The sequence below is a fragment of the Rana temporaria genome, chromosome 8 (genome assembly GCF_905171775.1).
Source record: "Rana temporaria chromosome 8, aRanTem1.1, whole genome shotgun sequence".
Lineage (NCBI taxonomy): Eukaryota > Metazoa > Chordata > Amphibia > Anura > Ranidae > Rana > Rana temporaria.
The window spans coordinates 142,816,626-142,844,011 of record NC_053496.1 but is presented as its reverse complement, the minus strand read 5'-3'; the positions used below and the strand labels follow the sequence as shown (position 1 = coordinate 142,844,011).

Here is a 27,386-nt window from a genome sequence, read left to right as displayed (position 1 = left end):
TGCTGGCGTTGAACACGTCTTATAAATCATGCAGATACAGTCAAAATTAAATATATACTTCGCGCTAAGAAACACACACTATATTAGTGTAAAAAAAAACGCTAAAATTACTAAATATATGTAAATTAATATGTTATAATGCTAAAAAATGACAAAAGTGCAATGAATAAATATTATAATACATATAAATCAATCCAAAGTGCTCTTGTGCATACAAGTGATGTAATACCATTTGAAAGCTGTGTGAAAAAAAGTCCATATATCAAAGTATAAAGTGAATCAAAGTGCTTCTGTGCATAGCATCCAGCTGAGTCACTTATGACCGTGCTAAAGAGTCCATAAACACAATTATGCTTAGCAGGTGATCCAAAGCATGCGGTAGTGTCCTCACTCTGGTGCTCCCCTTAGGTAATAAACGCTCACCTTAAAGCGTGTGACTTTGCAATTAAGCTCAGTCAGTGCACGCCTATGAACTACCTCTGGGCTCTGCGATAATACCGGAATCCTGGACTCTTCAATAAAGTGTCTCAGAAAATATGTGGAATAAGAGAACTCGATAGTGTGAGTTCTTTAAGCACACAGCAATGTAAATAAGCGTTGTATTTTTGTATCTGAATATTGGAATCATCGTTAATGTATTTATTATTCTTTCTGCATAACTCATTCCCTAGTTATATATATTGTTTTGGTTTTGTAATGCTGATATGGTAGGGTATATTATGATTTACAGCACCAGATGGGATGGTATGTAAATCATCCACTGTCGTCCTGATTATTAATAACACTACCATACTTGCGACAGCTCGAGTGGGTCTATTAGAACACCGTAGAGCTTAGACATACTGGGCCAGATCCACATAGAAATGGATCAGCGCAGCGTATCAGAGATACGCTACGCCGCCGTAACTTTTCAGGCTTTGGTTCGAATCCTGAAAGATTGCGCGCCAAAAGTTACGGCGGCGTAGTGTATTTCTGGCGGCGGAATTCAAATCGGCGATTAGGGGGCGTGATTCATTTAAATGAAGCGCGTCCCCGCGCCGATTGAACTGCGCATGCTCCGTTTCTAAATTTCCCGCCGTGCTTTGCGCGAAATGACGTCGCAACGACGTATTTTTTTTAACTTAGACGTGACTTATGTCCATCCCTATTCACGGACGACTTACGCAAAAAAAAAAAAAAAAAAAATTTAGACTCGGAAACGACGGCCATACTTAACATGGCAAGTCTATCTATACGCCGCAAAATACCAGCTTTAACTATACGCCGGAAAAAGCCAACTAGAGACGACGTAAGAGAATGCGACGGCCGCGGGTATGTTCGTGGATCGTCTGAAAAAGCTCATTTGCATACCCGACGTGGAAAACGACGCAAACTCCACCCAGCGGACGCCGAAGTATTGCATCTACGATCCGAAGGCGTACAAAGCCGTACGCCTGTCGGATCGAACCCAGATGCCATCGTATCTTGGTTTGAGGATTCAAACTAAAGATACGACGCGGGAAATTTGAAAGTACGCCGGCGTATCAGTAGATACGCCAGCGTACTCTCTCTCTGGATCTGGCCCGCTGGCGTAGATAGGATCTGTGTATGGGCTGCCAATGCCAGTAGATGTATCTCGGCAGCAGATTCCTATATAACATATACACTAAATGTATTGATAAAACACTAGAGTGTCCTCAGGCTATAACAAAATGGCCATCGGCGCTCTATATAATTGATGGATGGACCGTCCAATTAGAATTCCCCCTGAGGAAGATACATCATCCCGGTATCGAACACGCGTAGTGGAGGGGACAGGACGGCACAATAGGCAGTTGGTCTGCTGAGGAGGAAGCTCATACCATCCCAATACCAGCCTGGTATTTTATTAGTTTCTGGCTTGATATAGAATGGTGCACTGGCACACCTGATCTATGTGAGGGGAGTTTGCTTTGATTAATAAAATGTTTAAACTTTATCACACTATCGAGTTCTCTTATTCCACATATAAGGGAGACACTTTATTGAAGAGTCCAGGATTTCGGTATTATTGCAGAGCCCAGAGGTGGTTCATAGGCGTGCACTGACTGAGCTTAATTGCAAAGTCGCACGCTTTAAGGTGAGCGTTTATTACCTAAGAGGAGCACCAGAGTGAGGACACTACCGCATGCTTTGGATCACCTGCTAAGCATAATTGTGTTTATGGACTCTTTAGCACGGTCATAAGTGACCCAGTAAAGAGACAAGCTCATGTAGAGAAATACGTATTTCTGAATATCTAATAATTGCCTATGCAGTATATACCTAAATATTTGTAATCTATATTTTCATGTACAATAACAAAAAAAATCTCTGATAAAAAAAAAAAAAAGAAGAGACAAGCTCTATTAATTACAATAAAACAATTTTCTCTGTCTATCATTTGCCTGCAGGAGACTCATTTAAATATACATAAATTAAATTACTTGAAGCTTGCACAATATAGTAGGCAATATCATTCTACTTATACCACATATTCTAGAGGTGTATCTATATTGATAGCAAATTAAATTGATTTCTCCTGGCAGGCAGGTACAAGCAGGTACCAAAGGTTGCTATATTTTCTTATTTTGTACAATGTATAGAAAATCATATGTGCTAGCTTATATATATATATATATATATATATAAATTATACCCCCCCATCCCATATTCCTCAGAAGTACTTAACCCTTTCTCGACCAGCCGCTGCAGTTATACTGTGGCAGGATGGCTCCCCCTGGGCGAGCCATCGTAGCTGTATGTCGGCTCTTTAACTGCTTGCTGACCAGTGCACGTCGACAGCATGGCACGGACAGGCAGAAGGACTTATATATACGTCCCCTTTAAGAAGCCGGCATTGTGGGTGCGTGCGCCTGGAGCTTAGTGACTTCGACCGTGGGTCCTGCGGACTCGATGTCTGCGGGCATACCCACGATCGTGTCACGGTGAGGAAGAAGGGGGAAATTCGAATGTAAGGCCCCATACACACGAGAGGATTTATCCGCAGATACGGTCCAGCGGACCGTATCCGCGGATAAATCCTCTCGAGGATTTCAGAAGATTTCTATGCGATAGCGTGTACACACCATCGCATTGAAATCCGCGCTGAAATCCTCTGCCGATGACGTGTCGCGCCGTCGCCGCTATTATGACGCGGCGACGGGCGCGACGCTGTCATATAAGGAATTCCACGCATGCGTCAAATCATTACGACGTGTGCGGGGAATCCCTTTGGACGGATGGATCCGGTAAGTCTGTACAGACAAGCGGATCCATCCGTTGGAATGGATTCCAGCAGATGGATTTGTTGAGCATGTCAGCAAATATCCATCTGCTGGAAATCCATCCCAGGGGAGATTTATCCGCGGATAAATATCCGACGGAGTGTACACACCATAGAATCTATCCGCAGAAACCCATTTGATGGGATTTATCTGCGGATAGATTCTATGGTGTGTATGGGGCCTAAACAAGCATTTCCCCAGTCTTCTTAGTGACAGGACAGTGTACACAGCTTCCTGTAATCGGAAGCTGTGATCACTGTAGTGTCACAGTATGCCCATCTCCCCTACATTTAGAACACGTCCCTAGGCACACTTAACCCCTTCAGCGCCACCTAGTGGTTAACCCCTTCACTACCAGTGCTATTTTCACAGTAATCAATGCATTTTTATAGCACTGATTGCTGTAAAAATGACAATGGTCCCAAAAATGTGTCAAAAGTGTCAAGTGAGTCCGCCATAATGTCGGAGTCACGATAAAAATTGCTGATCGCCGACCATTACTAGTAAAAAAGAAAATATTAATAAAAATGCCATGAAACTACCCCCTAATTTTGTAGATGCTATAACTTTTGCGCAAACCCATCAATAAACGCTTATTGCGTTTTTTTTACCAAAAATATGTAGAAGAATACGTATCGACCTAAACTGAGAATATATTCTCATATAGAGAATATATTTTTTTATAGATTTTTTGAGGATATTTATTATAGCAAAAAGTAAAACATTTTTTTTTAAATAGTCGCTCTATTTTTGTTTATATCGCAAAAAATTCAAACCGCAGAGGTGATCAAATACCAACAAAAAGCTCTATTTGTGGGAAAAAAAAGACGTCAATTTTGTTTGGAAGCCATTGCATGACCGTGCAATTGTCAGTTAAAGCGACGCAGTGCCGAATTGCAAAAAGTGGCCCAGTCATTGACCAGCAAAATGGTCCGGGGCTTAAGTGGTTAAGACACTCTGGCAGGGACGATGCGCGTGCCCGGCAGGCGCGATGACCGCTGGGCACCCACAATCACTCGTGACAGTTCGAGAACCGGATCTGTATGTTTAAACACACAAATCCCAGTTCTGTGGGAACAACGATCTATCTCCTCAAGTCAGCCACCCCCCACAGTTAGAACACAGCTAGAGAACACAGTTAACTGTCTTCCCTACCAGTGACATTTATACAGTAATCAGTGGATATTTTTAGCTCTGATCGCTGTATAAATATCAATGGTCAAAAAAAGTGTCAAAGTGTCTGATTTGTCCACCGCGACATTCGCAGTGCCGATAAAAATACTTAGTAACTGAAGATGTCTTAAAGGCCAAACTTCAATATATAGCAAACCCTACTACATAAACACAGCAGAAGTGGATACAAAAAACAGATACAGGGGGTTATTTACGAAAGGCAAATCCACTTTGCACTACAAGTGCAAAGTGCACTTGAAATTGCACTTGGAAGTGCAGTTGCTGTAGATCCGAGGGGGATATGCAAGGAAAATAAAAAACAGCATTTTAGCTTGCACATGATTGGATGATAAAATCAGCAGAGCTTCCCCTCATTTCAGATCTACCCCTCAGATTTACAGAGACCGCACTTTCAGTGCAATTTCAATTGCACTTTGCACTTGTAGTGCAAAGTGGATTTGCCTTTCGTAAAATATCTCACAAAAGTGAGTACACCTCTCACATTTTTGTAAATATTTTATTATATCTTTTCATGTGACAACACTGAAGAAATGGCACTTTGCTACAATGTAGAGTAGTGAGTGTACAGCTTGTATAATGCCCCATACACACAATCGTGATTCCCGGTGGTAAAAAGTCAGCCGGTGAATCCCGGGGGCAAAACCGACAACCTGCTTGGTCACTTTCCCCTTGTACTCACTAGAGGTTTTCCCGTCAGAAAAACTGCAGTGAGAGCTTTGGCCGGGAATCCTGGCCGTGTGTATTCTCCACACAGTGTTTCTCATAGGGAAACTGCCGGGAAAAAGACCGCCGGAAATCGCGGCAGGAATAAAGAACGTGTTCTCATTTTTCCTGCCGCGATTCCCGGCGGTTTTTCTGTTGGGAAAACTGCCATGGAGCATACACATGGGCAGTTTTCCCGGCCAAAAGCTGTCAAGGCATAACAGTGTAAATTTGCTGTCCTCTCAAAATAACTCAACACACAGCCATTGATGTCTAAACCGCTGGCAACAAAAGTGAGTACACCCCTAAGTGAAAATGTCCAAAGTGGGCCCAAAGTGTCAATATTTTGTGTGGCTAATAAATCATTATTTTCCAGCACTGCCTTAACCCTCTTGGGCATAGAGTTCACCAGAGCTTCACAGGTTGCCACTGGAGTCCTCTTCCACTCCTCCATGATGACATCACAGAGCTGGTGGATGTTATAGACTTTGTGCTCCTCCACCTCCGGTTTGAGAATGCCCCACAGATGCTCAATAGGGTTTAGGTCTGGAGACATGCTTGGCCAGTCCAGCACCTTTACCCTCAGCTTCTTTAGCAAAGCAGTGGTAGTCTTGGAGCTGTGTTTCGGGTCATTATCATGTTGAAATACTGCCCTGCGGCCCAGTCTCTGAAGGGAGGGAATCATGCTCTGCCTCAGTATTTCACAGTACATGTTGGAATTCATGGTTCCCTCAATGAACTGTAGCTCACAAGTGCCGGCAGCACTCATGCAGCCCCAGACCATAACACTCCCACCACCATGCTTGTCTGTAGGCAAGAGACACTTGTCTTGATACTCTTCACCTCGTTGCCACCACTCACGCTTGACACTATCTGAACCAAATAAATTTATCTTGGTCCCATCAGCCCACAGAACATGGTTCCAGTAATCCATGTCCTTAGTCTGCTTGTCTTCAGCAAACTGGTTGCAGGCTTTTTTGTGCATCATTTTTAGAAGAGGTTTCCTTCTGGGATGATTGGCATGCAGACCAATTTGATGCAGACTGTGGCGTATGGTCTGAGCACTGACAGGCTGACTCCCCACCCCTTCAACCTCTGCAGCAATTCTGTCAGCACTCGTATGTCTAATTCCCAAAGACAACCTCTTGATATGATGTTGAGCATGTGCACTCAACTTCTTTGGTCGACCACGGTGAGGCCTGTTCTGAGTGGAACCTGTCCTGTTAAACCGCTGTATGGTATTGGCCACCGTGCTGCAGCTCAGTTTCAGGGTCTTGGCAATCTTCTTATAGCCTAGGCCATCTTTATGTAGAGCAACAATTCTTTTTTTCAGATCCTCAGAGTTCTTTGCCATGAGGTGCTATATTGAACTTCATTGACTAGTATAAGAGTGAGAGTGATGACACCAAATTTAACACACCTGCTCCCCATTCCTATCTGAGACATTGTAACTTTAATGAGCCACATGACACCAGGGAGTGAAAATTGTTAATTGGGCCCAATTTGGACATTTTCACTTAGGGATGTGCTCACTTTTGTTGGCAGCAGTTTAGACATTAATGGCTGTGTGTTGAGTTATTTTGAGGGGACAGCAAATTTACACTCTTCTACAAGCTGTACACTCACTAATTTACATTGTGGCAAAGTGTAATTTCTTCAGTGTTGTCACATGAAAAGATAAAATATTTAAAAAAATGTTGAGGGGGGTACTAACTTCTGTAAGATACTGTATATGCTGGTATCTCTCATAAAAAAACAGAGCAGAAATGTTTTTTCCTTCAGCAACCTTATTTTGAGGATGGGGAAAACGTGGGTCATCTTTTGTCAGCAATTGTAAAATCCCAGAAACCAATGACACAAGTAGTAGAATTCAAAATTTCTTCAACTGAAACTGTGCGAACTACCTTGGAGATTTCATCAGTGTTTTTTGACTTTTATAAAAACCTGTATAGTAGTAAAGTATCCTATAAGGAGACTGATTTGCAACTTTTTTTGAATTCCATTACTTTAGTAGAATTATCAGAGAGTGATAGGGAGATGTCGGATCTGGGCTGGAGCCCCCGGGGGCCCACTACTGGAACAAGTTCCGACACTGGGCTCCACTCAGTGGAGTATCCTCAATGGCTGCAGTGTACAGTGACTTGAAAAAGTATTCATACCCCTTGAAATGTTCCACATTTTGTGATGTTACAACCAAAAACGTAAATATATTTTATTGGGATTTTATTTGATAGACCAACACAAAGTGGCACATAATTGTGAAGTGGAAGGAAAATGATAAATGGTTTTCCATTTTTTTTTTACAAATATCTGTGTGTGGCTTGCATTTGTGTTCAGCCCCCTTTACTATGATACCCCTGGCACAACTGCAAACCTACCAAGACATGACCTTCCAGCTAAAATGACAGGCCGGGGCAAGGAGAGCATTAATCAGAGGAGCAGCCAAGAGACCCATGGTAGCTATGGAGGAGCTGCAGAGATCCACAGCTCAGGAGGGAGAATCTGTCCACAGGACAACTATTAGTTGTGCACTTCCCAAATCTAGCCTTTATGGAAGAGTGGCAAGAATAAAGCCATTGTTGAAAGAAAGCCATAAGAGGTCCCATTTGCAGTTTGCTAAAAGCCATGTGAGGGACACAGCAAACATGTGCTGTGGTCGGATGAGACCAAATTACATTTTTTAGCCTAAAAGCAAAATGCTATGTGTAGCAGAAAAACGAACACTGCACATCAACCTGAACACACTATCCCCACCGTGAAACATGGTGGTGGCACCATCATGTTGTGGGGTCGCTTTTCTTTAGCATGGACAGGGAAGCTGGTCAGAGTTGATGGGAAGATGGATGGAGCCAAATACAGGTCAATCTTAGAAGAAACCTGTTAGAATCTGCAAAAGACTTGAGGTTCACTTTTCAGCAGGACAACGACCCTAAACATACAGCCAGCGCTACAATGGAATGGTTTAGATCAAAGCATATTCATGTGTTAGAATGGCCCAGGTAAAGTCAAGACCTAAACCATATTGACAATCTGTGGCAAGACTTGAATTGCTGTTCACATACGCTCACCATCCAATCTGACAGAGCTTGAGCTTTTTTGCGAAGAAGAATGGGCAAAAATTTCACTCTCTAGAATTGAAAAGCTGGTAGAGACATACCCAAAAAGACTTACAGCTGTAATTGCAGTGAAAGGTGGTTCGACAAAATATTGACTCAGGGGGGCTGAATACAAATGCACACCCACTTTTCAAATATTTATTTTGTAAAAAATGTGGAAAGCCATTTATCATTTTCCTTTCACTTCACAATTCTGTGCCACTTTGTGTTGGTCTACATACAATCCCAAAAAATACATTTTATGTTTTTGGTTGTACCATGACAAAATTAGGAAAAATTCAAGGGGGTATGAATACTGTTTCAATGCACTGTATGCTCCTGTTAGTGGGGCCTGCTTGTGCTATTCACTTTTGCCCCCCCCCCCACTTTAAGCTTTTTTGCAGTCATAGGTTGCCAGGACTGACGACGTACCAGGCAACCAATGACACTCTGCAGCCGCAGAGAAGATGAAAGCACCTTTGTATGTGGTTGCTCCACCTACCAGCTCTGCCTCCCGACTCCAGCTCCTGCAAGCTGCTGGTTGGTAAGGTAAGGGACTTAAAGCAGAGTTCCAACCACAATTAGCATTTTTTAAATGTATGTCCTTTCATCCTGCGTTTTTATAATATAAATCCGGTCACTTACTATTTTACAATCCGCCGCCGATCCGCATAGATATTCAAAAAAGATAGTTTATAAAACGATATCTACACCGTTGTCATTTTGCTTGTGGGCATTGTGAAGCCTACAGGCACTTACTTCCTGGAAGTCTTGGATGGGGAGTGATAATTGGACAGCGCACTGCATCCTGGGAAATGATGACACACATTTCCCAGGAGCATTAGAGGGAGCTGATGTCAGAATCCTAGGTGGTTTCAAAGGCAGATTTCGTGGGACCGCATAGCAACAGGCATTTCCAGATGAGTAAAAAAAATGTTTTCTTTTTTTTTTCTTTTTTAGTTGTAAGCTACAGTTTAAAGCAAAAATTTTTTTTTGATGGAACCTCCACTTTAAGGAAGTCTGACTACAGGGGAAAAAAGTGATGAGGGGGCACAGTGAGAATAAGTAGGGGACACAGTGAGGATGAGGAGGGGGCACAGAAATGATTATGAAGAGGCACAGTGACATGGGGGGACAGTGAGGAGGGGATAAAGTGATAAGGAAGCACAATGAGGAGGGGGCACAGTGAGAATGAGGAGGGGACACAGTGAGGATGAAGAGGGAACACATAAATGATTGAGGAGGCACAGTGAGAAGGGAACAAAGTGATGAGGGAGCACAGTGAGGAGGGGGCACAGAAATTATTGTGAGGGGACACAGTGAGGATGAGGAGGGGACACAGTGAAGATGGGGCACAATGATGATGTGGAGGGGACGCAGTGATGATGAGGGGGCACAGTTAGGAGAGGACACAGTGAGGAAGGGACACAGTGAGGAGGGGGCACAGTGAGGATGGGGAGGGGCACAGTGAGGATAAGGAGGGGCACAGTGAGGATGAGGAGGGGGCACATAAATTAATGAGGGGGCACAGTGAGGAGGGGACAACGTGATAAGGGAGCACAGTAAGGAGGGGACAATGTGATGATGTGGAGGGGCACAGTGAGGATGAGGAGGGAGCACAGAAATGATTGTGAGGAGGGGACACAGTGAGACTGAGGGGGGCACAGTGATTATGAGAAGGGGGCACAGTGAGGAAGGGACACGGTAATGGTGAGGAGGGGACAGAGTGAGGATGAGGAGGGGACACAGTGATGATAAGGAGGGGATACAGTGAGGAGGGGAACCTGTGATGGTAAGATGGGGCCACAGAGAGAGTGGGACACAGTGATGATGAGGGGACACAGTGATGTGGATACAGTGACAGGGGGAGCCAGTGATGGGAACACAGTGACAGGGGGAGCACACTTAAAGGGGTTGTAAAGGTTCGTGTTTTTTCACCATAGGATGCATTAAGGTGAAAAGCCCCTCCCCCCGTTTTACTTTCTGAGCCCGTTCACCTGCTCATCTTGTCCTTGGCATCCTCTTCTGCACGGAGTCTCAGCGTTGATTAGATAGATTGATAGCAGTGCAGCCATTGGCTCCCGCTGCTGTCAATCAAATCCAATGACGCGGCTGCCGGGGGGTGGGACCGTGTCATACACTTTGTGTCTATGGACACAGAGTGTATGAGACAGGAGTGCGTCCGCAAGGTAACCCCCTCAGAAGAGAATTTCCCGAGGGAGTTAGCTATTGCGGGGAGGAGCCGAGAGAGCCGCCGTGGGACCCCAGAAGAGGACGATCGGGGTCACTCTGTGCAAAACAAACTGCACAGTGGAGGTAAGTATGACATGTTTTTTATTTAAAAAAATAATAATAATAAATAATTTACCTTTACAAACCCTTTAAGGGGAAACAGTGGTGGGGACATAGTCACAGGGGGCACAGTGATGGGGGAGCGCAGTGAGAAGGTCAGCACAGTGATGCTTTATCACAGTAACAGTGACGCTTAACCACCACACGCTGCAAAATAACGGTGACAGGGTGGTTACTTAACTCTGGGAGGACATTATATAACGTCCTCCGAGATTCGCGCTCCCGCGCACCCCCGCGCACCCCCTGAGGCGGGCATACGGGAGTGTGGACCCGGCGCATCATGGATCACGGTAAATTGCCGCTGATAGCGGTCGTTTACCACGTGATCGCTCCGTTCGATCGGCCATGCATTTACATGGGGTCGCGCTTCATTATAATACAACACACCCACTGCCTTGCTACTTTGAATTACGCGTGCTTATGCCGGGCCATTTACGTTACGCCGGCATAGCGGCACAGTACTTGCCTCTCTACGTTACGTTGGCATAGCGCATATGAGATGCGCTACGCCCGCTCAAAGATACGCCAATGTATCTGAATCCTGGCCTATGTGTCTAAGGCCCCATACACACGATAGAATCCATCCGCTGAAAAATCCCAGCGAATGGGTTTCAGCGGATAGATCCTATGGTGTGTACACTCCAGCGGATCTGTTTCCGTGGATATTTATCCCCTGGGATGGATTCCAGCAGATCAAATATTTGCTGACATGCTAAACAAATCCATCTGCTGGAATCGGATCCCACGGATGGATCCGCTGGTCTGTATAGACTCACTGGATCCATCTGTCCGAAGGGATCCCCCGCATGCGTCGTAATGATTCAACGCATGCGTGGAATTCCTTATATGACAGCGTCGCCAGGGCCGCCATCAGGGGGGTACAGGCAGTACACCTGTAAGGGGCCCGGAGGTCCCCAGGGGCCCGAATGGCAACCCCCTTGAAAAAAAATATATATTTTTTTTATTTTTATTTTATTTTTTTAGGGGTTCGGGGGTCCTCAGGGCCCCAGATGGCAACTCCCCTTTTTTTTATTTATTTTTTATATTATTTTATTTCTTTTTTTATATATATATATTTTTTATTAAAGGGCTCAGAGGTCCCCAGGGCCCCATGTGGCAAACCCCCTTTTTTTAATTTTTTATAAATGTTTATTTTTTTTATTAAAGGGCCCAGAGGTCCCCAGGGCCCACGATGGCAACCCCCCCCCTTTATATATATATATATATATATATATATATATATATATAGATATAGATATATATAGATGTATATATATTTTTTTTTATTAAAGGGCCCAGAGGTTTCTTTTTTTTTAATTATTATTAAAGGGCCCAGAGGTCCCGGATGGCAACCCCTCTTTTTATAAATAATAATAAAAATAAATTGTATGTATATATATATATTTATTTTTTATTAAAGGGCACAGAGGTCCCCAGGGCCCGGCATGGTGGCTACCACCCCTCCCCTTTTTTATATATATATTTCTTTATTTCTTGTTTTTTTTGTAAAGGGCCCCCCCGCTTCTTCTCAATTTGCGGCAGCCCCCCCCCCCCCGCTTCTCTGCTCCAGGGGGCCCATGCATGATGTGTAAGGGGCCCCATAATTCCTGATGGCTGCCCTGAGCGTCGCGCATGTCGCCGCGTCATAATCGCGGCGACGGCGCGACACGTCATCGCCAGAGGATTTCGGCGCGGATTTCAATGCGATGGTGAGTACACTCCATCGCAGAGAAATCCGCTGAAATCCTCGAGAGGATTTATCCGTGGAAACGGTCCGCTGGACCGTATTCGCGGATAAATCCTCTCGTGTGTATGGGGCCTAGGAGACTCTTGCTTGTGACACAGCAACCAAAGCATATTTTATAGGTACAAGAAAGCCCAGGTTTTGTTTGACCATGCCCCTTTAGCCCCTCCCACTGTTTGGCCACACACGTTTTTTTGCAGTCACATGCTACAAATGCCACAAGTCACTGTCTCCTTGAGGTGACGCTCATTCTTAAGTTTTAAAGTTGGGAGGTATGGTAAAAGACACCAGGAATAATATGAAAACAAGGGGATTGCCACATGTATTTTTTTCTAGGCCTTAAAACTTTATTCTGCGGTCTGAAGATACCTGTAATTTTAGAACTGTAGTCTAACCTCTAGAAATGCATTTCTAACTGATTACTGTTGGAACTGGTATTTTTTTAAATTGTCTGCACTTTTCCATCCTCACATGTATTTATTAAATAGGTGTGATATTTTGCATTACAATATTTATCAAACTGTTGTTCTTTTCACAAGGTAAATAAACTAAAGTCTGTCTATGCAAAGAAAAAAAGAAAAACTTGGGGGTGCTCACATTACTTGGTGCCACCAAAGATTGGATTTATTTGCTCCCTGCTGCCTCTATGATCTTGTACTCTCTGGGTTCTGGCACAGTGTTGAGGTAGTCATGGCATGACCCAACAGAAAACAACTAACATCCCTAGTTTAGCATTCATTGGCACACTCTATGGGGCAGATCCACAGACGAAGTACGCCGGCGTATCTACTGATATGCCAGCGTACTTTCAAATTTCCCGCGTAGTATCTTTAGTTTGAATCCTCAAACCAAGATACGACGGCATCTGGGTAAGATCCGACAGGCGTACGGCTTCGTACGCCTTCGGATCTTAGATGCAATACTTCGGCGCCCGCTGGGTGGAGTTTGCGTCGTTTTTCACGTCGGGTATGCAAATTAGCGATTTACGACGATCCACGAACGTACGCGCGGCCGTCGCATTTTCTAACGTCGTCTGTAGTCGGCTTTTTCTGGCGTATAGTTAAAGCTGGTGTTTTGCGGCGTATAGATAGACTTGCCATGGCCGTCGTTCCCGCGTCGAAATTAGAATTTTTTTTATTTTTTGCGTAAGTCGTCCGTGAATAGGGATAGACGTAACTCATGTCTAAGTTAAAAAAAAAATGACGTCCTAGCGACGTCATTTAGCGCAATGCACAGCAGGAAATTTCGGGACGACGCATGCGCAGTTCATTCGGCTCGGGGACGCACTTCATTTAAATGAAATCCGCCCCCAACCCGCCCAATTTGAAATCCGCCACCAGAAATACACTATGCCGCCGTAACTTACAGCGCAAACTCGCTGAGGATTCGAATATACGCCAGGTAAGGTATGGCGGCGTAGTGTATCTCTGATACGCCGATCTAAATGTATGTGGATCTGGCCCTATAGGATTAGCAGTAGATGTCTTCACATTGGTTAAATAGGCTATTGCACCTGTAAATTTACTTGTAATAATAGAATAAACCGCATTGTTGGAAATTACTTATCTGATTAAATTTAAATGAAACTGTGATGTAAAACACTCACCTTCCCACTAATCTCAGTGGACGAGGCCCATAACGATCCATCAATATACCCAAGGGTAGAGTAGTTGCACTTAGTAAAAAGGAACCAATTGTAAATCCTAAATTGAGCACCTCCTCCTGTTCTTTGCATGTTGGCCATGGCTGTGGTAATTCACTGCCATCCCCTGCTGTATTGTTGGATGTTGAATTATCCGTGGTGGAGTTTGATTCTGAAAGCAGAAAGATTTCCTGTAAATTGTGGGATTTTAACATTGCATTTTTGTTCTGCATAGATTGCAATGGTGCAGATACAGTAAATACTTTTGGATAGAAATACCAGTACATTTACATATCAATGTATACCTTTTTTGTCATACTTTTTTCCCCTCCTTCCCCAGCAGCACAAATTCTAAATTTCTTTACTCTAAGGCCCCATACACACGAGAGAATTTATCCGCGAATACGGTCCAGCGGACCGTTTCCGCGGATAAATCCTCTCGAGGATTTCGGCGGATTTTCATGCGATGGAGTGTACACACCATCGCATTGAAATCCGCGCCGAAATCCGCGCCGAAATCCTCTGGCGATGAAGTGTTGCGCCGTCGCCACGATTATGACGCGGCGACGTGCGCGACGCTGTCATATAAGGAATTCCACGCATGCGTCGAACAGGGGCGGACTGACAACTCATGGGGCCCCCGGGCAATAGAAGATTATGGGGCCCCTCTGGCTTACAGATGGCCACCACGCCAGGAGGCAGTGCAGAGGCAGGGCAGCTAAAATCTTGGGATATTCACATTAAAAGCATGTCAGTTTCGGACATATCAGGGACAGATCTAAAAAAAACACAGATTTTTACATACTGTCCCTGGTTTTACTGAGCCTGGCAACCCTGATGGGGCCCCCTAGTGGCATGGGGCCCTCGGGCAGTGTCTGAGTGACTCAATGGTCAGTCCGCCCCTGGCGTCGAATCATTACGACGCATGCGGGGGATCCCTTCGGACGGATGGATCCGGTGAGTCTATACAGACCAGCGGATCCATCCGTTGGGATGGATTCCAGCAGATGGATTTGTTTGGCATGTCAGCAAATATTCGATCTGCTGGAATCCTTCCCAGGGGAGAAATATCCGTGGAAACAGATCCGCTGGAGTGTACACACCATAGGATCTATCCGCTGAAACCCATTTTCTGGGATTTTTCAGCGGATGGATTCTATGGTGTGTACGGGGCCTACCACTCCTCCATTCAACATCTGGGAGTAACAAAGTACCCAACACTTCTGGTTATGGAGGGGCATGTGACTATCATGTGGGATGCCTCTCCTATTCATGGTAACGGGGAACAGAAAGAAATGGAAGTAATACTGCAAAGAAAAGGGGAATAAAAGTGAACATGGGCAAAGCACAGATTTACCTTAAAAACCTACAGTGAAGTAAAAAATTTAAAACGGTCCCATAATCTGTAAAGCAGGCCCTTCCCTGATAGTACTGAACAATGAATAAGTATCGGTCTGCACTTTTCTTCATTATGAGAGCCATCAGTTTGATCAAATTATTTGCTGAAATGTAGCCTCAAACCTGCAAGGAGCTTCAATTGTGCACCATTCTCCAGCCCCTGGCTTGAGAGTAACTTGGTTTGAGAACGTTTTGCAAGACAAGCAAAATGTTTTAATAAATTTTGCCTTGATATACAAGCAATGTCTTGATATAAGAGTAGCTTCATGTCACAACAGAGTATAAAAAAAATAAGAGAGGAACCTCTAATGCCGCATACACACGATCATTTTTGGGCATGAAAAAAAACTAAGTTTTCCAACTTCGTCATTAAAACGACGCTGCCCACACACCGTTTTTTTAAAATGCTCTAGCAAAGCGCGGTGATGTACAACACGTACGACGGCACTATAAAGGGGAAGTTCCATGCGGATGACGCCATCCTTGGGGCTGCTTTAGCTGATTCTGTGTTAGTAAAAGACGGATTTGCGCTTTTCTGTCTGTTACAGCGTGATGAATGTGCTTACTCCATTATGAACGGTAGTTTTACCAGAACGAGCGCTCCCGTCTCATAACTTGCTTCTGAGCATGTGCAGGTTTTTAACGTCGTTTTAGCCCACACACGATCATTTTTTACAACCCGAAAAACTACATTGTTTAAAACGTCGTTAAAAAATGCAGCATGCTCGAACCTATTTTTTGTCGTTTTTCAGAACCCGAAAAATGATGTGAAGCCCACACACGATCATTTTAAATGACATTTTTTTAAAACAACGTTTTTTTCATGCTGAAAAATGATCGTGTATACGCGGCATAAGTGTAGCAATATGGTTACATTTAATGAAGGTACAACATTTAGCAACTTATTGCTAAACTTAGAGGTGCCTCTCTTCTCTTTTATACCCTGTAAAAAAAATGCTTTGGATTACAAGCATGTTTCTGGAACGAATTATGCTCGCAAACCAAGGTTTTTTTTTTTCCTATTTAAATCTTTTTCTTTATTTTAAATAATCAAGGTTACAGAGAATTTCACATAACATATATCTTATATGCATTAACATATTACTATCAATCATACAGTCTGAAGGAGACCATCAGATGAGCAGGCCGGATAGATAAAAAAAAAAAAAAAAGAAAGAAGGGAGGGAGAACTCGGATTTATACCTTCCTGGTTCCCCTCCCCTATTCTTTCATTAACCAACTTCCTATCCGAAGCCTGTTCTCCCATCTCCTCCAGGCCACTGTATTACCTATTACATACTCTGTTCCCTTAACCTTCCTTATTCCCTACCTAACTCCCCTTTAATCTAATAAACAAAGCAAACCTCCCAGAAAAAAAAAAAAAAAAAAGGAAAAACCCCTAAAAAGCAAACCCCCCCTCCCTTCTCTCCCCTCCTCCCCCCTCCTCCCCGCCGGAGATGGATATATGCTCTCTTATTTCTCCTCTTCAACTCCTCTCAGTCTACTCCCGTCCTAGCAAATTCTGCTCTTTCTCTATTCCTCTAACATCCTCTTCCCTTCTTCCGTTTTCATGTACTGATTCCACCCTGTCCATGTTTCTACGTATTGTTCCTTTTTATTCCTAGCTGAGAGTATTAAGTCTTCTATAGCTCCGGTCTCTCTCACTCTGTTAAGCCATCTCGCAATAGATGGTGGTATGCTATCTCTCCACTGTAGTGTTATCCCTTGCTTGGCCATGTTTATCAGGTGACATATCACCGATTTTTTATATTCTCGCATTGGGATTTGTGAGCAATGGAGCAGGAAAAAGGCTGGATCATCCGAAATCTGGTGCTCCGTAATTTTTGGAACGATTCTCTGGACTTTCCAGTAATCTCTTACTTTTGCACATGACCAGAAAATGTGTAGTAAAGTTCCCTGCTCCAGCCCACATCTCCAACAATACTCTGAATTTTCCTTGCTAAATCTGTGCAGCTTTTCTGGTGTATAGTACCATTGGGTCAGTAGTTTGTAGTTGGATTCCTGTATCCGTGTGGATATTGAGGAATGTAATGCTAAATGTATTATGTGTTTACGCTGGGTCTGTGAAAAATTTCTCCCCAGATCTCTCTCCCATTTTTCCAATCCCGGCAACTCAAAGTCTTCTTGAGGGGAATTCAATATTCTATACATCTTTGAACTTACTCTTTGTATTGGTTCCTCCTCATCGCAATATTGTTCAAACTTAGTTAATTGTCGCCAAAAATTAGATGGTTGTCCCAAGGATCTTAAGAAGTAACTTAATTGAAGTGCTTGCCAAGCGCTTAGCTCAACCAAGGTTTTACTGTACATTTGTACTCATCATTCCAGAGCACCTGCTGTCACTTTTCCTCTCCACAATCTTTGTTTTGTTTCATTTTGTACCTTCGTATGAAAGTAGCGTTGCCACCTTTTCTTCAAGTAAAACCCGAACACTTTAGTGGCGCACAGCATTTTTTCTGTTTATAGTATAAACTATACATATTTTAATAGAAAAATATAACATTTCTAATCATATGAAGTTAATAACAAGAGTTCCCTTTAACATCTGAATCTACAGAGTTCCTCTTTTACATCTATTACATCTGAACTCGCAAAGTTCCCTTTCACTGTAAGGGGGAACTCTGCAGACTCTGATGTAAGGGAGAACTCTGGGAACCCTGATTTAATGGGCAACACTGAGAACTCTGATGTACGGAGAGGACTCTGATGTAAGGGGGAACACTGTGGCCTCTGGTGTAAAGGGGAACTCTGGGGTAAGAGGTGCTCTAAGAACCCTGATTTATCTTAGTGTACTCAGAGGCAGGAGAGAGAAGGGGGGAGACTTCAGTCACAGACAGGGATGGATGGCCCCCATGTTCCTTTTCCCACAGTGCCGGGTATGGGAGTGTGGGCAGACACAGATGGGTAGGGGGGAAGAGGTGCAGATTGAGCCCTCTCTCCTCTTCCTGCTTACCCAGCTGTCAAAGTACCGGCTCCTGGACTGGCTCCTATAATGGGAAGCACACTTGGGATGTCTATCATAGGATGTGGGACTTCGTCTGAGGACATTGGTTCCAAGGGGGAAACGGGAGATCCCACGCTCTGTATAATCCATCTCCTCTCCTCTAAGTAAGGCTGAGCTGCTGGGCACTGAACAGGCTGCATTTATGGGCACTGAACAGGCCAAGCTTCTGAGCACTGAACAGGCTGCATTGATGGGCACTGAATAGGCTGAGCTGATGGGCACTGAACAGGCTGCATTAATAGGCACTGATCAGGTTGAGCTTCTGGGGCACTGAGCAGGCTGCATTTATGGATACTGAACAGGCTAAGCTGAGGGGCACGCAGCAGGCTGCGTTGAAGGGCACTGAACAGGCTGCATTGATGGGCACTGAACAGGCTTCATTGATGGGCACTGGTGAGGCTGTGCTGATGGGCACTGGTGAGGCTGCGCTGATGGGCACTGGTGAGGCTGCATTGATGGACACTGATTTGATGGGCACTGATGAGGCAGCGCTGAGGAGCACTGGTGAGTATAATACACTCTTGTCCAACATGCCTCTAAGGGTCCAGGGTCCAGGCTTGTAACACTCCTGCTCTTCATTCCAGAATCCTGATTTGGGCTGTGGCATTCTTATTGTTTGTCTGTCCACCTGCAAGGTGATCGATGTCTGGGTAAAGACCAAACTGTATTTAAGCCAGCCAAGCCTGCAGTCCCATGCTTGTGATTAGGGATGAGCATCGAGTTCAAGTCGAACTCATGTTCAACTCGAACATTGCCTGTTCGCCCATTCGCCAAACAGCAAACAATTTGGGGTGTTCGCGGCAAATTCGAAAAGCCGCGGAACACCCTGTAAAATTCTATGGGAGAAATCTAAAGTGTTAATTTTAGAGGCTTATATGCAAGTTATTGTCATAAAAAGTGTTTGGGGACCTGGGTCCTGCCCCAGAGGACATGTATCAATGCAAAAAGTTTTAAAAATGGCTGTTTTTTCGTGAGCCGTGATTTTAATAATGCTTAAAGTGAAACAATAAAAGTGAAATATTCCTTTTAAATTTCATACCTAGGGGGTGTGTAAAGTATGCCTGTAAAGTAGCGCTTGTTTCCCGTGCTTAGAACTGTCCCTGCACAAACTGTCATTTCTGATTCACAGCTATAATGAATTGTCAGCTCCTGGCAATACAGAGAAACTCATTGATTAAAAAAAAAGAAAAAATGTGCGGGGGTCCCCCTAAATTCAATTATCAGGCCCTTCAGGTCTGATATGGATTTTAAGGTGAACTCCAAAAAAAATGGTGTGGAGTTCCCCCCAAAAATCCATACCAGACCCTTTATCCGAACACGCAACCTGGCAGGCCACAGGAAAAGAGGGGGGACGAGAGAGCGCCCCCCCTCCTGAACCGTACCAGGCCACATGCCCTCAACATGGGGAGGATGCTTTGGGGGTCTGTGACCCCTCAAAGCACCATGTACCCATGTTGATGGGGACAAGGGCCTCATCCCCACAACCCTTGCCTGGTGGTTGTGGGGGTCTGCGGGCAGGGGCTTAATTGGAATCTGGAAGACCCATTTAACAAAGGGGACCCCCAGATCCCGGCCCCCTCCTATGTGAATTGGTAATGGGGTACCCCTACCATTTCACAAAGAAAAAAAATACACAGACACCGTTGGGAAAGTCCTTTATTAAAAAAAAAAAAAAAGATTCCAGCGGTGGTAATCCACTCTCGGTCTCCGGTCCAACGCTGTCGGTATCCTGCGATGGGTGATCTCCTCTCCGCCGGGGTCCAGCGATGAGATGATCTCCTCTTCATTCAGGTCCAGGATCTAATGATGAGATGTCCGCAGCGCATTCTGTCTTCACCGGAGACACCCCGGGAATTATGCGGCGGGAGCCAGTGACAGCTCTTATGTAGCTGAGGGCGGTCACGTGACCCCGTCCCGCTCTGAAGCAAGGAAAAATCGTTCCCAGGGTGTCTCTGGTGGAGACAGGATGCGCTGTGCTTCAGACATCTCATCGTTGGATCCTGGACCTGGATGAAGAGGAGATCATCTCATCACTGGACCCCTGAGAGGAGATCACCCATCGCAGGATACCGACAGCGTTGGAGCAGAGACCGAGAGTGGATTACCACCACTGGAATCTTTTTTTTTTTTTGTAATAAAGGACTTTCCCAACGATGTCTGTGTTTTTTTACAATTAGTTTTTCACACTTTTTTTGGTGAAATATTAGGGGTACAATGTACCCCATTACCAATTCACATGGGGGGGCGGGATCTGGGGGTCCCCTTTATTAAAGGGGTCTTCCAGATTCCGATAAGCCCCCTGCCCGCAGACCCCCACAACCACCAGGCAAGGGTTGTGGGGATGAGGCCCTTGTCCCCATCAACATGGGGACATGGTGCTTTGAGGGGTCACAGACCCCCAAAGCATCCTCCCCATGTTGAGGGCATGTGGCCTGGTACGGTTCAGGAGGGGGGGCACTCTCTCGTCCACCCCTCTTTTCCTGCTGCCTGCCAGGTTGCGTGCTCGGAGAAGGGGTCTGGTGTGGATTTTTGGGGGAACTCCACACCTTTTTTTTTTAAATTTGGGGTGGAGTTCCCCTTAAAATCCACACCAGACCTGAAGGGTCTGGAATTGATTTTTGGGGGGAACCCCACTTAATTTTTTTTAAATTGATGGTGGGGTTCCCCTTAATATTCATACCAGACCTGAAGGGCCTGGTAATTGAATTTGGGGGGACCCCCACGCTTTTTTTTTTTATGAATGACTTTTCTCTGAATTGCCAGGAGCCGACAATTCATTATAGCGGCGAGTGATTTTTAAATTACTATTTTTCCTTCAGAAATGACACTTTGTGCAGAGACAGTTCTAAGCACGGGAAACATGCACTGCTTCACAGGCATACTATACACCCCCCTAGGTACGAAATTTAAAGGAATATTGCACTTTTATTGTTTCACTTTAAGCATTATTAAATTCACTGCTCCGTAAAAACGGCCGTTTGTAAAACTTTTTTTTGCATTGATACATGTGCCCTGGGGCAGGACCGAGGTCCCCAAACAATTTCTAGGACAATAACTTGCATATTAGCCTTTAAAATTAGCATTAGATTTCAAACGTTCGAGTCCCATAGACTTTAACGGAGTTCTAAAGTTCACACAAACTTTTGGTCTGTTCGCAGGTTCTGGTGCAAACCGAACAGGGGGGGGGGGGGATGAGTTCGGCTCATCCCTACTTGCATATAAGCCTTTAAAATTAGCACTTTAGATTTTTCATGTTTCAAATCTCATAGACTTTAACCCTTTCACGCCGAGCTTCCGCATATATGCGTCCTCGGCTTTCGGGGGTTATACCGGGATGATGCCTGCAGCTGCTCCACCGGGAGACCCGATCCTCGATCCGGCGCCTCCAATGTCCAGGCGCAGACTGAAACTAAGCCGTAAATGGCTTTGATTCAGTCTCCGCAATGTAAACAGGGAAGCGACGTCATTCCGGGTTTCTCGGCTGCCAATGGCGCCGGATTTAAAAAAGTACACAGTATTCAGAATAGCCGTTTTCGGCGATCTGAATACTTTGAAGTGCAAAGGAGGGATCGGGGGTCTTTTAGACCCCCGATCCCTCCAAAAAGAGTACCTGTCACAACCTATTACTGTCACAAGGGATGTTTACATTCCTTGTGACAGCAATAAAAGTGATCAAAAAAAAAAAAAAAAAAAAAACTATTTAATATTATAAAAATAAATAAGAAAAAAATTAAATAAATTTTAAAGCGCCCCCCTCCCCGTGAGCTTGCGCAACAAAGAAAACGCATACGGAAGTCGCGCCCGCATATGAAAATGGTGTTCAAATCACACATGTGAGGTATCGCCGCGATCGTCAGAGTGAGAGCAATAATTCTAGCACTAGACCTCCTCTGTAACACTAACCTGGTAACCGAAATACAGTTTAAAGCGTCGCCTATGGAGATTTTTAGGTACCGTAGTTTGTCGCCATTCCACGAGTGCGTGCAATTATAAAGCGTGACATGCTTGGTATCTATTTACTCAGCGTAACATCATCTTTCACATAATGCAAAAATATTGGGCTAACTTTACTTTTTCATTTTTTTTAAATTCATGAAAGTAAATTTTTCCCAAAAAGTTGCGTTTGAAACACCGCCGCACAAATACCGTGTGACACAAAATATTGCAACAATCCCCATTTTATTCTCTAGATTCTCTGCTAAAAATATATATATAATGTTTGGGGGTTCTAAGTAATTTTCAAGCAAAAAATACAGATTTTAACTTGTAAACACCAAATGTCATAAATAGGCTTAGGCATGAAAGGGATAACGGTGTTTGGATGTTCGAACAAATTTATTGCCTGTTCGCATGTTCTGATGTGAACCGAACTGGGGGGTGTTCGGCTCATCCCTACTTGTGATTAGGGATGAGCCGAACATACCCGGGTTCGGTTCGCATCAGAACGTTCGAACAGACCGCGGGTTCGCGCGAACATTTAGAACCCCATTGAAGTCTATGGGACTCGAACGTTCGAATTCAAAAACGATCATTTTAAAGACCAATATTCAATTTAATGTTGGTAAACGTCTTTCAGAACCCGGGTCTTGCCCCAGGGAACATGTATCAATCGAAAAAAATATTTTAAAAACGGACGTTTTTGCGGAGCAGCGATTTTAATGATGTTTAAAGTGAAAAAAAAAAAATGAAAAATTCCTTCAAATATCACACCTGCTGTGTGTCTCTAGTAGTGGCACATGTTTAGAAATGTCCCTGCACAACATTAAATTATTATAAGAACAAAGTAATTTAATACTGGTTGCGCACGTGCTGTGTGGGAACAATATCTCGATTATTTTAGGGGTGGTGGGGGGGTGGCATTATCTTTTTGGGAAAGCAAAATTGTAGAAAAAAGGGCACCCCTCAAACATACTGTAATTGTAGCGCAACAAAGAGCCACGTGCAAAGTATTGCATCAAAAATTGTTATTAGGCGCCCTTGTTACACAGGGGCATAAAAATGTGTCCGTAGGCGCAACATAACACTGCAACCCCTCCCAATATCTGTAATTGGAGCGCAACAAGGAGCCACGTGCAAAGTATTGCATCAAAAATTGTTATTAGGCGCCCTTGTTACACAGGGGCATAAAAATGTGTCCGTAGGCGCAACATAACACTGCAACCCCTCCCAATATCTGTAATTGGAGCGCAACAAGGAGCCACGTGCAAAGTATTGCATCAAAAATTGTTATTAGGTGCCCCTGTTACACAGGGGCATAAAAATGTGTCCGTAGGCGCAACATAACACTGCAACCCCTCCCAATATCTGTAATTGGAGCGCAACAAGGAGCCACGTGCAAAGTATTGCATCAAAAATTGTTATTAGGCGCCCCTGTTACACAGGGGCACAAAAATTGTGCCTTAGGCCACGTGCAAAGTATTGCATCAAAAATTGTTATTAGACGCCCCTGTTACACAGGGGCACAAAAATTGTGCCTTAGGCCTTAGGCCACATGCAAAGTATTGCATCAAAAATTGTTATTAGACACCCCTGTTACACAGGGGCAGAAAAATTAGGCCTTAGGCCTTAGGCCACGTGCAAAGTATTGCATCCAAAATTGTTATTAGGCGCAACATAACACTGCAACCCCTCCCAATATCTGTAATTGGAGCGCAACAAGGAGCCACGTGCAAAGTATTGCATCAAAAATTGTTATTAGACGCCCAAAAATTAGGCCTTAGGCCACGTGCAAAGTATTGCATCAAAAATTGTTATTAGACGCCCCTGTTACACAGGGGCACAAAAATTAGGCCTTAGGCCACGTGCAAAGTATTGCATCAAAAATTGTTATTAGACGCCCCTGTTACACAGGGGCACAAAAATTGTGCCTTAGGCCTTAGGCCACATGCAAAGTATTGCATCAAAAATTGTTATTAGACACCCCTGTTACACAGGGGCAGAAAAATTAGGCATTAGGCCTTAGGCCACGTGCAAAGTATTGCATCCAAAATTGTTATTAGGCGCAACATAACACTGCAACCCCTCCCAATATCTGTAATTGGAGCGCAACAAGGAGCCACGTGCAAAGTATTGCATCAAAAATTGTTATTAGACGCCCAAAAATTAGGCCTTAGGCCACGTGCAAAGTATTGCATCAAAAATTGTTATTAGACGCCCCTGTTACACAGGGGCACAAAAATTAGGCCTTAGGCCACGTGCAAAGTATTGCATCAAAAATTGTTATTAGACGCCCCTGTTACACAGGGGCACAAAATGTAGGCCTTAGGCCACGTGCAAAGTATTGCATCAAAAATTGTTATTAGACGCCCCTGTTACACAGGGGCACAAAAATTAGGCCTTAGGCCACGTGCAAAGTATTGCATCAAAAATTGTTATTAGACGCCCCTGTTACACAGGGGCACAAAAATTAGGCCTTAGGCCACGTGCAAAGTATTGCATCAAAAATTGTTATTAGGCGCCCCTGTTAAACAGGGGCAGAAAAATTAGGCCTTAGGCACTGGTGGCGGAGCACAGAAAAACAAAATTTCTTACTAGCTAACAGCATGAAAAGTGAGGAGGAGAAGGATATTCCATCAGCAGCACAACAGGACAGTCACTCAGCATCAGCAGTCTCAAAGGGATCTGATATTTCAACACAAAATTCTTATTCAGTAACATCAGCATCAGGTGCTTGGTAGCCGGTGTTGATCCAAGCCTGATTCATTTTGATGAAGGTCAGTCGATCAACAGAGTCGGTGGAGAGGCGTACCCTGTGATCGGTCACAAAGCCTCCAGCAGCACTGAATGTACGTTCTGAAAGAACACTGGATGCAGGGCAAGCCAGTAGCTCAATTGCGTACTGTGCAAGCTCTGGCCAGTGATCCATCCTCAAGACCCAGTAAGCCAGAGGATTTTTCGTGGGGAAGGTGTCCAAGTCGGATCTTGCCGCTAGGTATTCCCGGACCATGTAAACCAGACGCTGGCGATGGTTGCTGATACCGGTCAGACCTTGGGGCTGCGGATTAAAAAATTGTCTGAACGCATCGGTCAGACGGCCACCTTCTCCACCGCTCCTTCTCTGACTCACCGAAGCCTCAGCAAGACATTGTCCAGGGCCAGGTTTTGGTAATCCCCCCGGTTCTGGGAACGCATTGCACAGACCCTTCTGCAAGGCCTCCCGCAGTAGTTTCATCTTCTGCTCCCTCTGCGATGGCAACATAAGATCCGTTACCTTACTCTTGTAACGTGGATCAAGGAGAGTTGCCAGCCAGTAATGATCCCTCTCCTTGATAGCACGTACACGAGGATCCTTACGCAGGCTTTGCAGAATCAGGGAGGCCATGCAGCGTAGGTTTGCAGAGGCATTCGGGGCACAGTCCTCTGGGTCACTGAGGACGACAGGATCCTCAGCCACCTCATCCCAGCCACGTAAAAGTCCACGTGTTCCTTGGGACTGTAAATGATCCCTTGAAGACTGCTGCTGTTGATGCTGAGTGCTAGGCTCCACCTCCATGCTGCTGATACAATCCTCCTCCTCCTCCTCTTCCTCATCCTCCTCCTCCTCTTCCTGTGTTCCAGGTGGGCAAGCAGGAACAGTGTCTGGATAAAGGGGGCCTTGAGAGGTAAGGAAGTCCTCCTCTTCCTCCCTCTGTTCTGCCTCAAGGGCCCTGTCCATTATTCCACGTAGGGTGTGCTCCAACATGTGAATAAGCGGGACAGTCTCACTGATGCATGCACTGTCACTGCTCACCATCCTCGTGGCCTCCTCAAATGGTGACAGGACAGTGCATGCATCCCTGATCAAGGCCCACTGGCGTGGTGAAAAAAACCCAAGCTCCCCTGAGCCAGTTCTGCTGCCATATTGGCACAGGTACTCATTGATGGCCCTCTGCTGCGTGTGCAGCCGCTGCAGCATGGCCAACGTAGAGTTCCATCTGGTGGGCATGTCACAGATTAGGCGGTTCTTGGGCAGGTTGTATTCCCTCTGGAGGTCTGTCAGCCGAGCAGTGGCATTATATGACCTCCGGAAATGCACACAGACTTTCCTGGCCTGCCTCAGGACATCCTGTAAGCCAGGGTACCTGCCCAAGAACCGCTGCACCACCAAATTGAGAACATGCGCAAAACAGGGCACATGGGTGAGTTTTCCACGTCGCAGGGCAGAGAGGAGGTTGGTGCCATTATCGCTGACCACCATTCCAGGCTTCAGCTGGCGTGGCGTCAACCACCTCTGAGCCTGCCCCTGCAGAGCTGAAAGAACCTCTTCCCCAGTGTGGCTCCTGTCTCCCAAGCACACCAGCTCTAGGACCGCATGGCATCTCTTGGCCTGCATTCCTGCGTAGCCCGTCGTACGCCTACGGAGCACGGCTGGTTCTGAGCCAACATCACCACAGGAAGAGGCCACAGAGGAAGAAGAAGAGGAGGGGGTGGAGGAGAGAGGTGTGTCACAAGCAGTTGTAGTGTTTTGGAGGCGTGGTGGTGGAACAACCTCCAAAACTACTGTGCCTTGACCTGCGTCCTTCCCAGCTGCCAGCAGAGTCACCCAATGGGCCGTAAAAGACAGGTAACGTCCCTGTCCATGCCTGCTGGACCATGAGTCAGCGGTAAGATGCACCTTACCACTGACCGCCCTGTCCAGCGAGGTATGGACATTGCATTCCACATGCCGGTAGAGAGCCGGAATCGCCTTCCGTTAAAAAAAGTGGCGTTTGGGTACTTGCCACTGAGGTACTGCACATTCCACAAACTCACGGAAGGGGGCAGAATCTACCAACTGAAAAGGTAGCAGTTGAAGTGCTAGCAATTTTGCTAAGCTAGCATTCAACCGCTGGGCATGTGGATGGCTGGGAGCGTACTTCTTTCGGCGCTGCAGCAGCTGGGGCAGGGAAATTTGTCTGGTAATATCAGTAGATTGGCCGGATGTACTACCACTACTACGTTGTGACACACCTATTTCTACACCTTCGGTGCA

The 27,386-nt window shown here is 45.1% G+C and overlaps 1 protein-coding gene across 2 annotated transcripts in view; it reads right to left on the bottom strand.

Moving 5' to 3' along the window:
* Window positions 1-27,386, bottom strand: part of SLC43A1 (solute carrier family 43 member 1) — a 221,487-nt gene that overhangs the window by 141,691 nt on the left and 52,410 nt on the right. For both annotated transcript variants that reach the window (XM_040320805.1, XM_040320804.1), the window contains exon 3: window positions 13,978-14,185. In XM_040320805.1, the coding sequence (XP_040176739.1) occupies window positions 13,978-14,185 (208 nt within the window). The remainder of the gene's footprint in view (window positions 1-13,977; window positions 14,186-27,386) is intronic.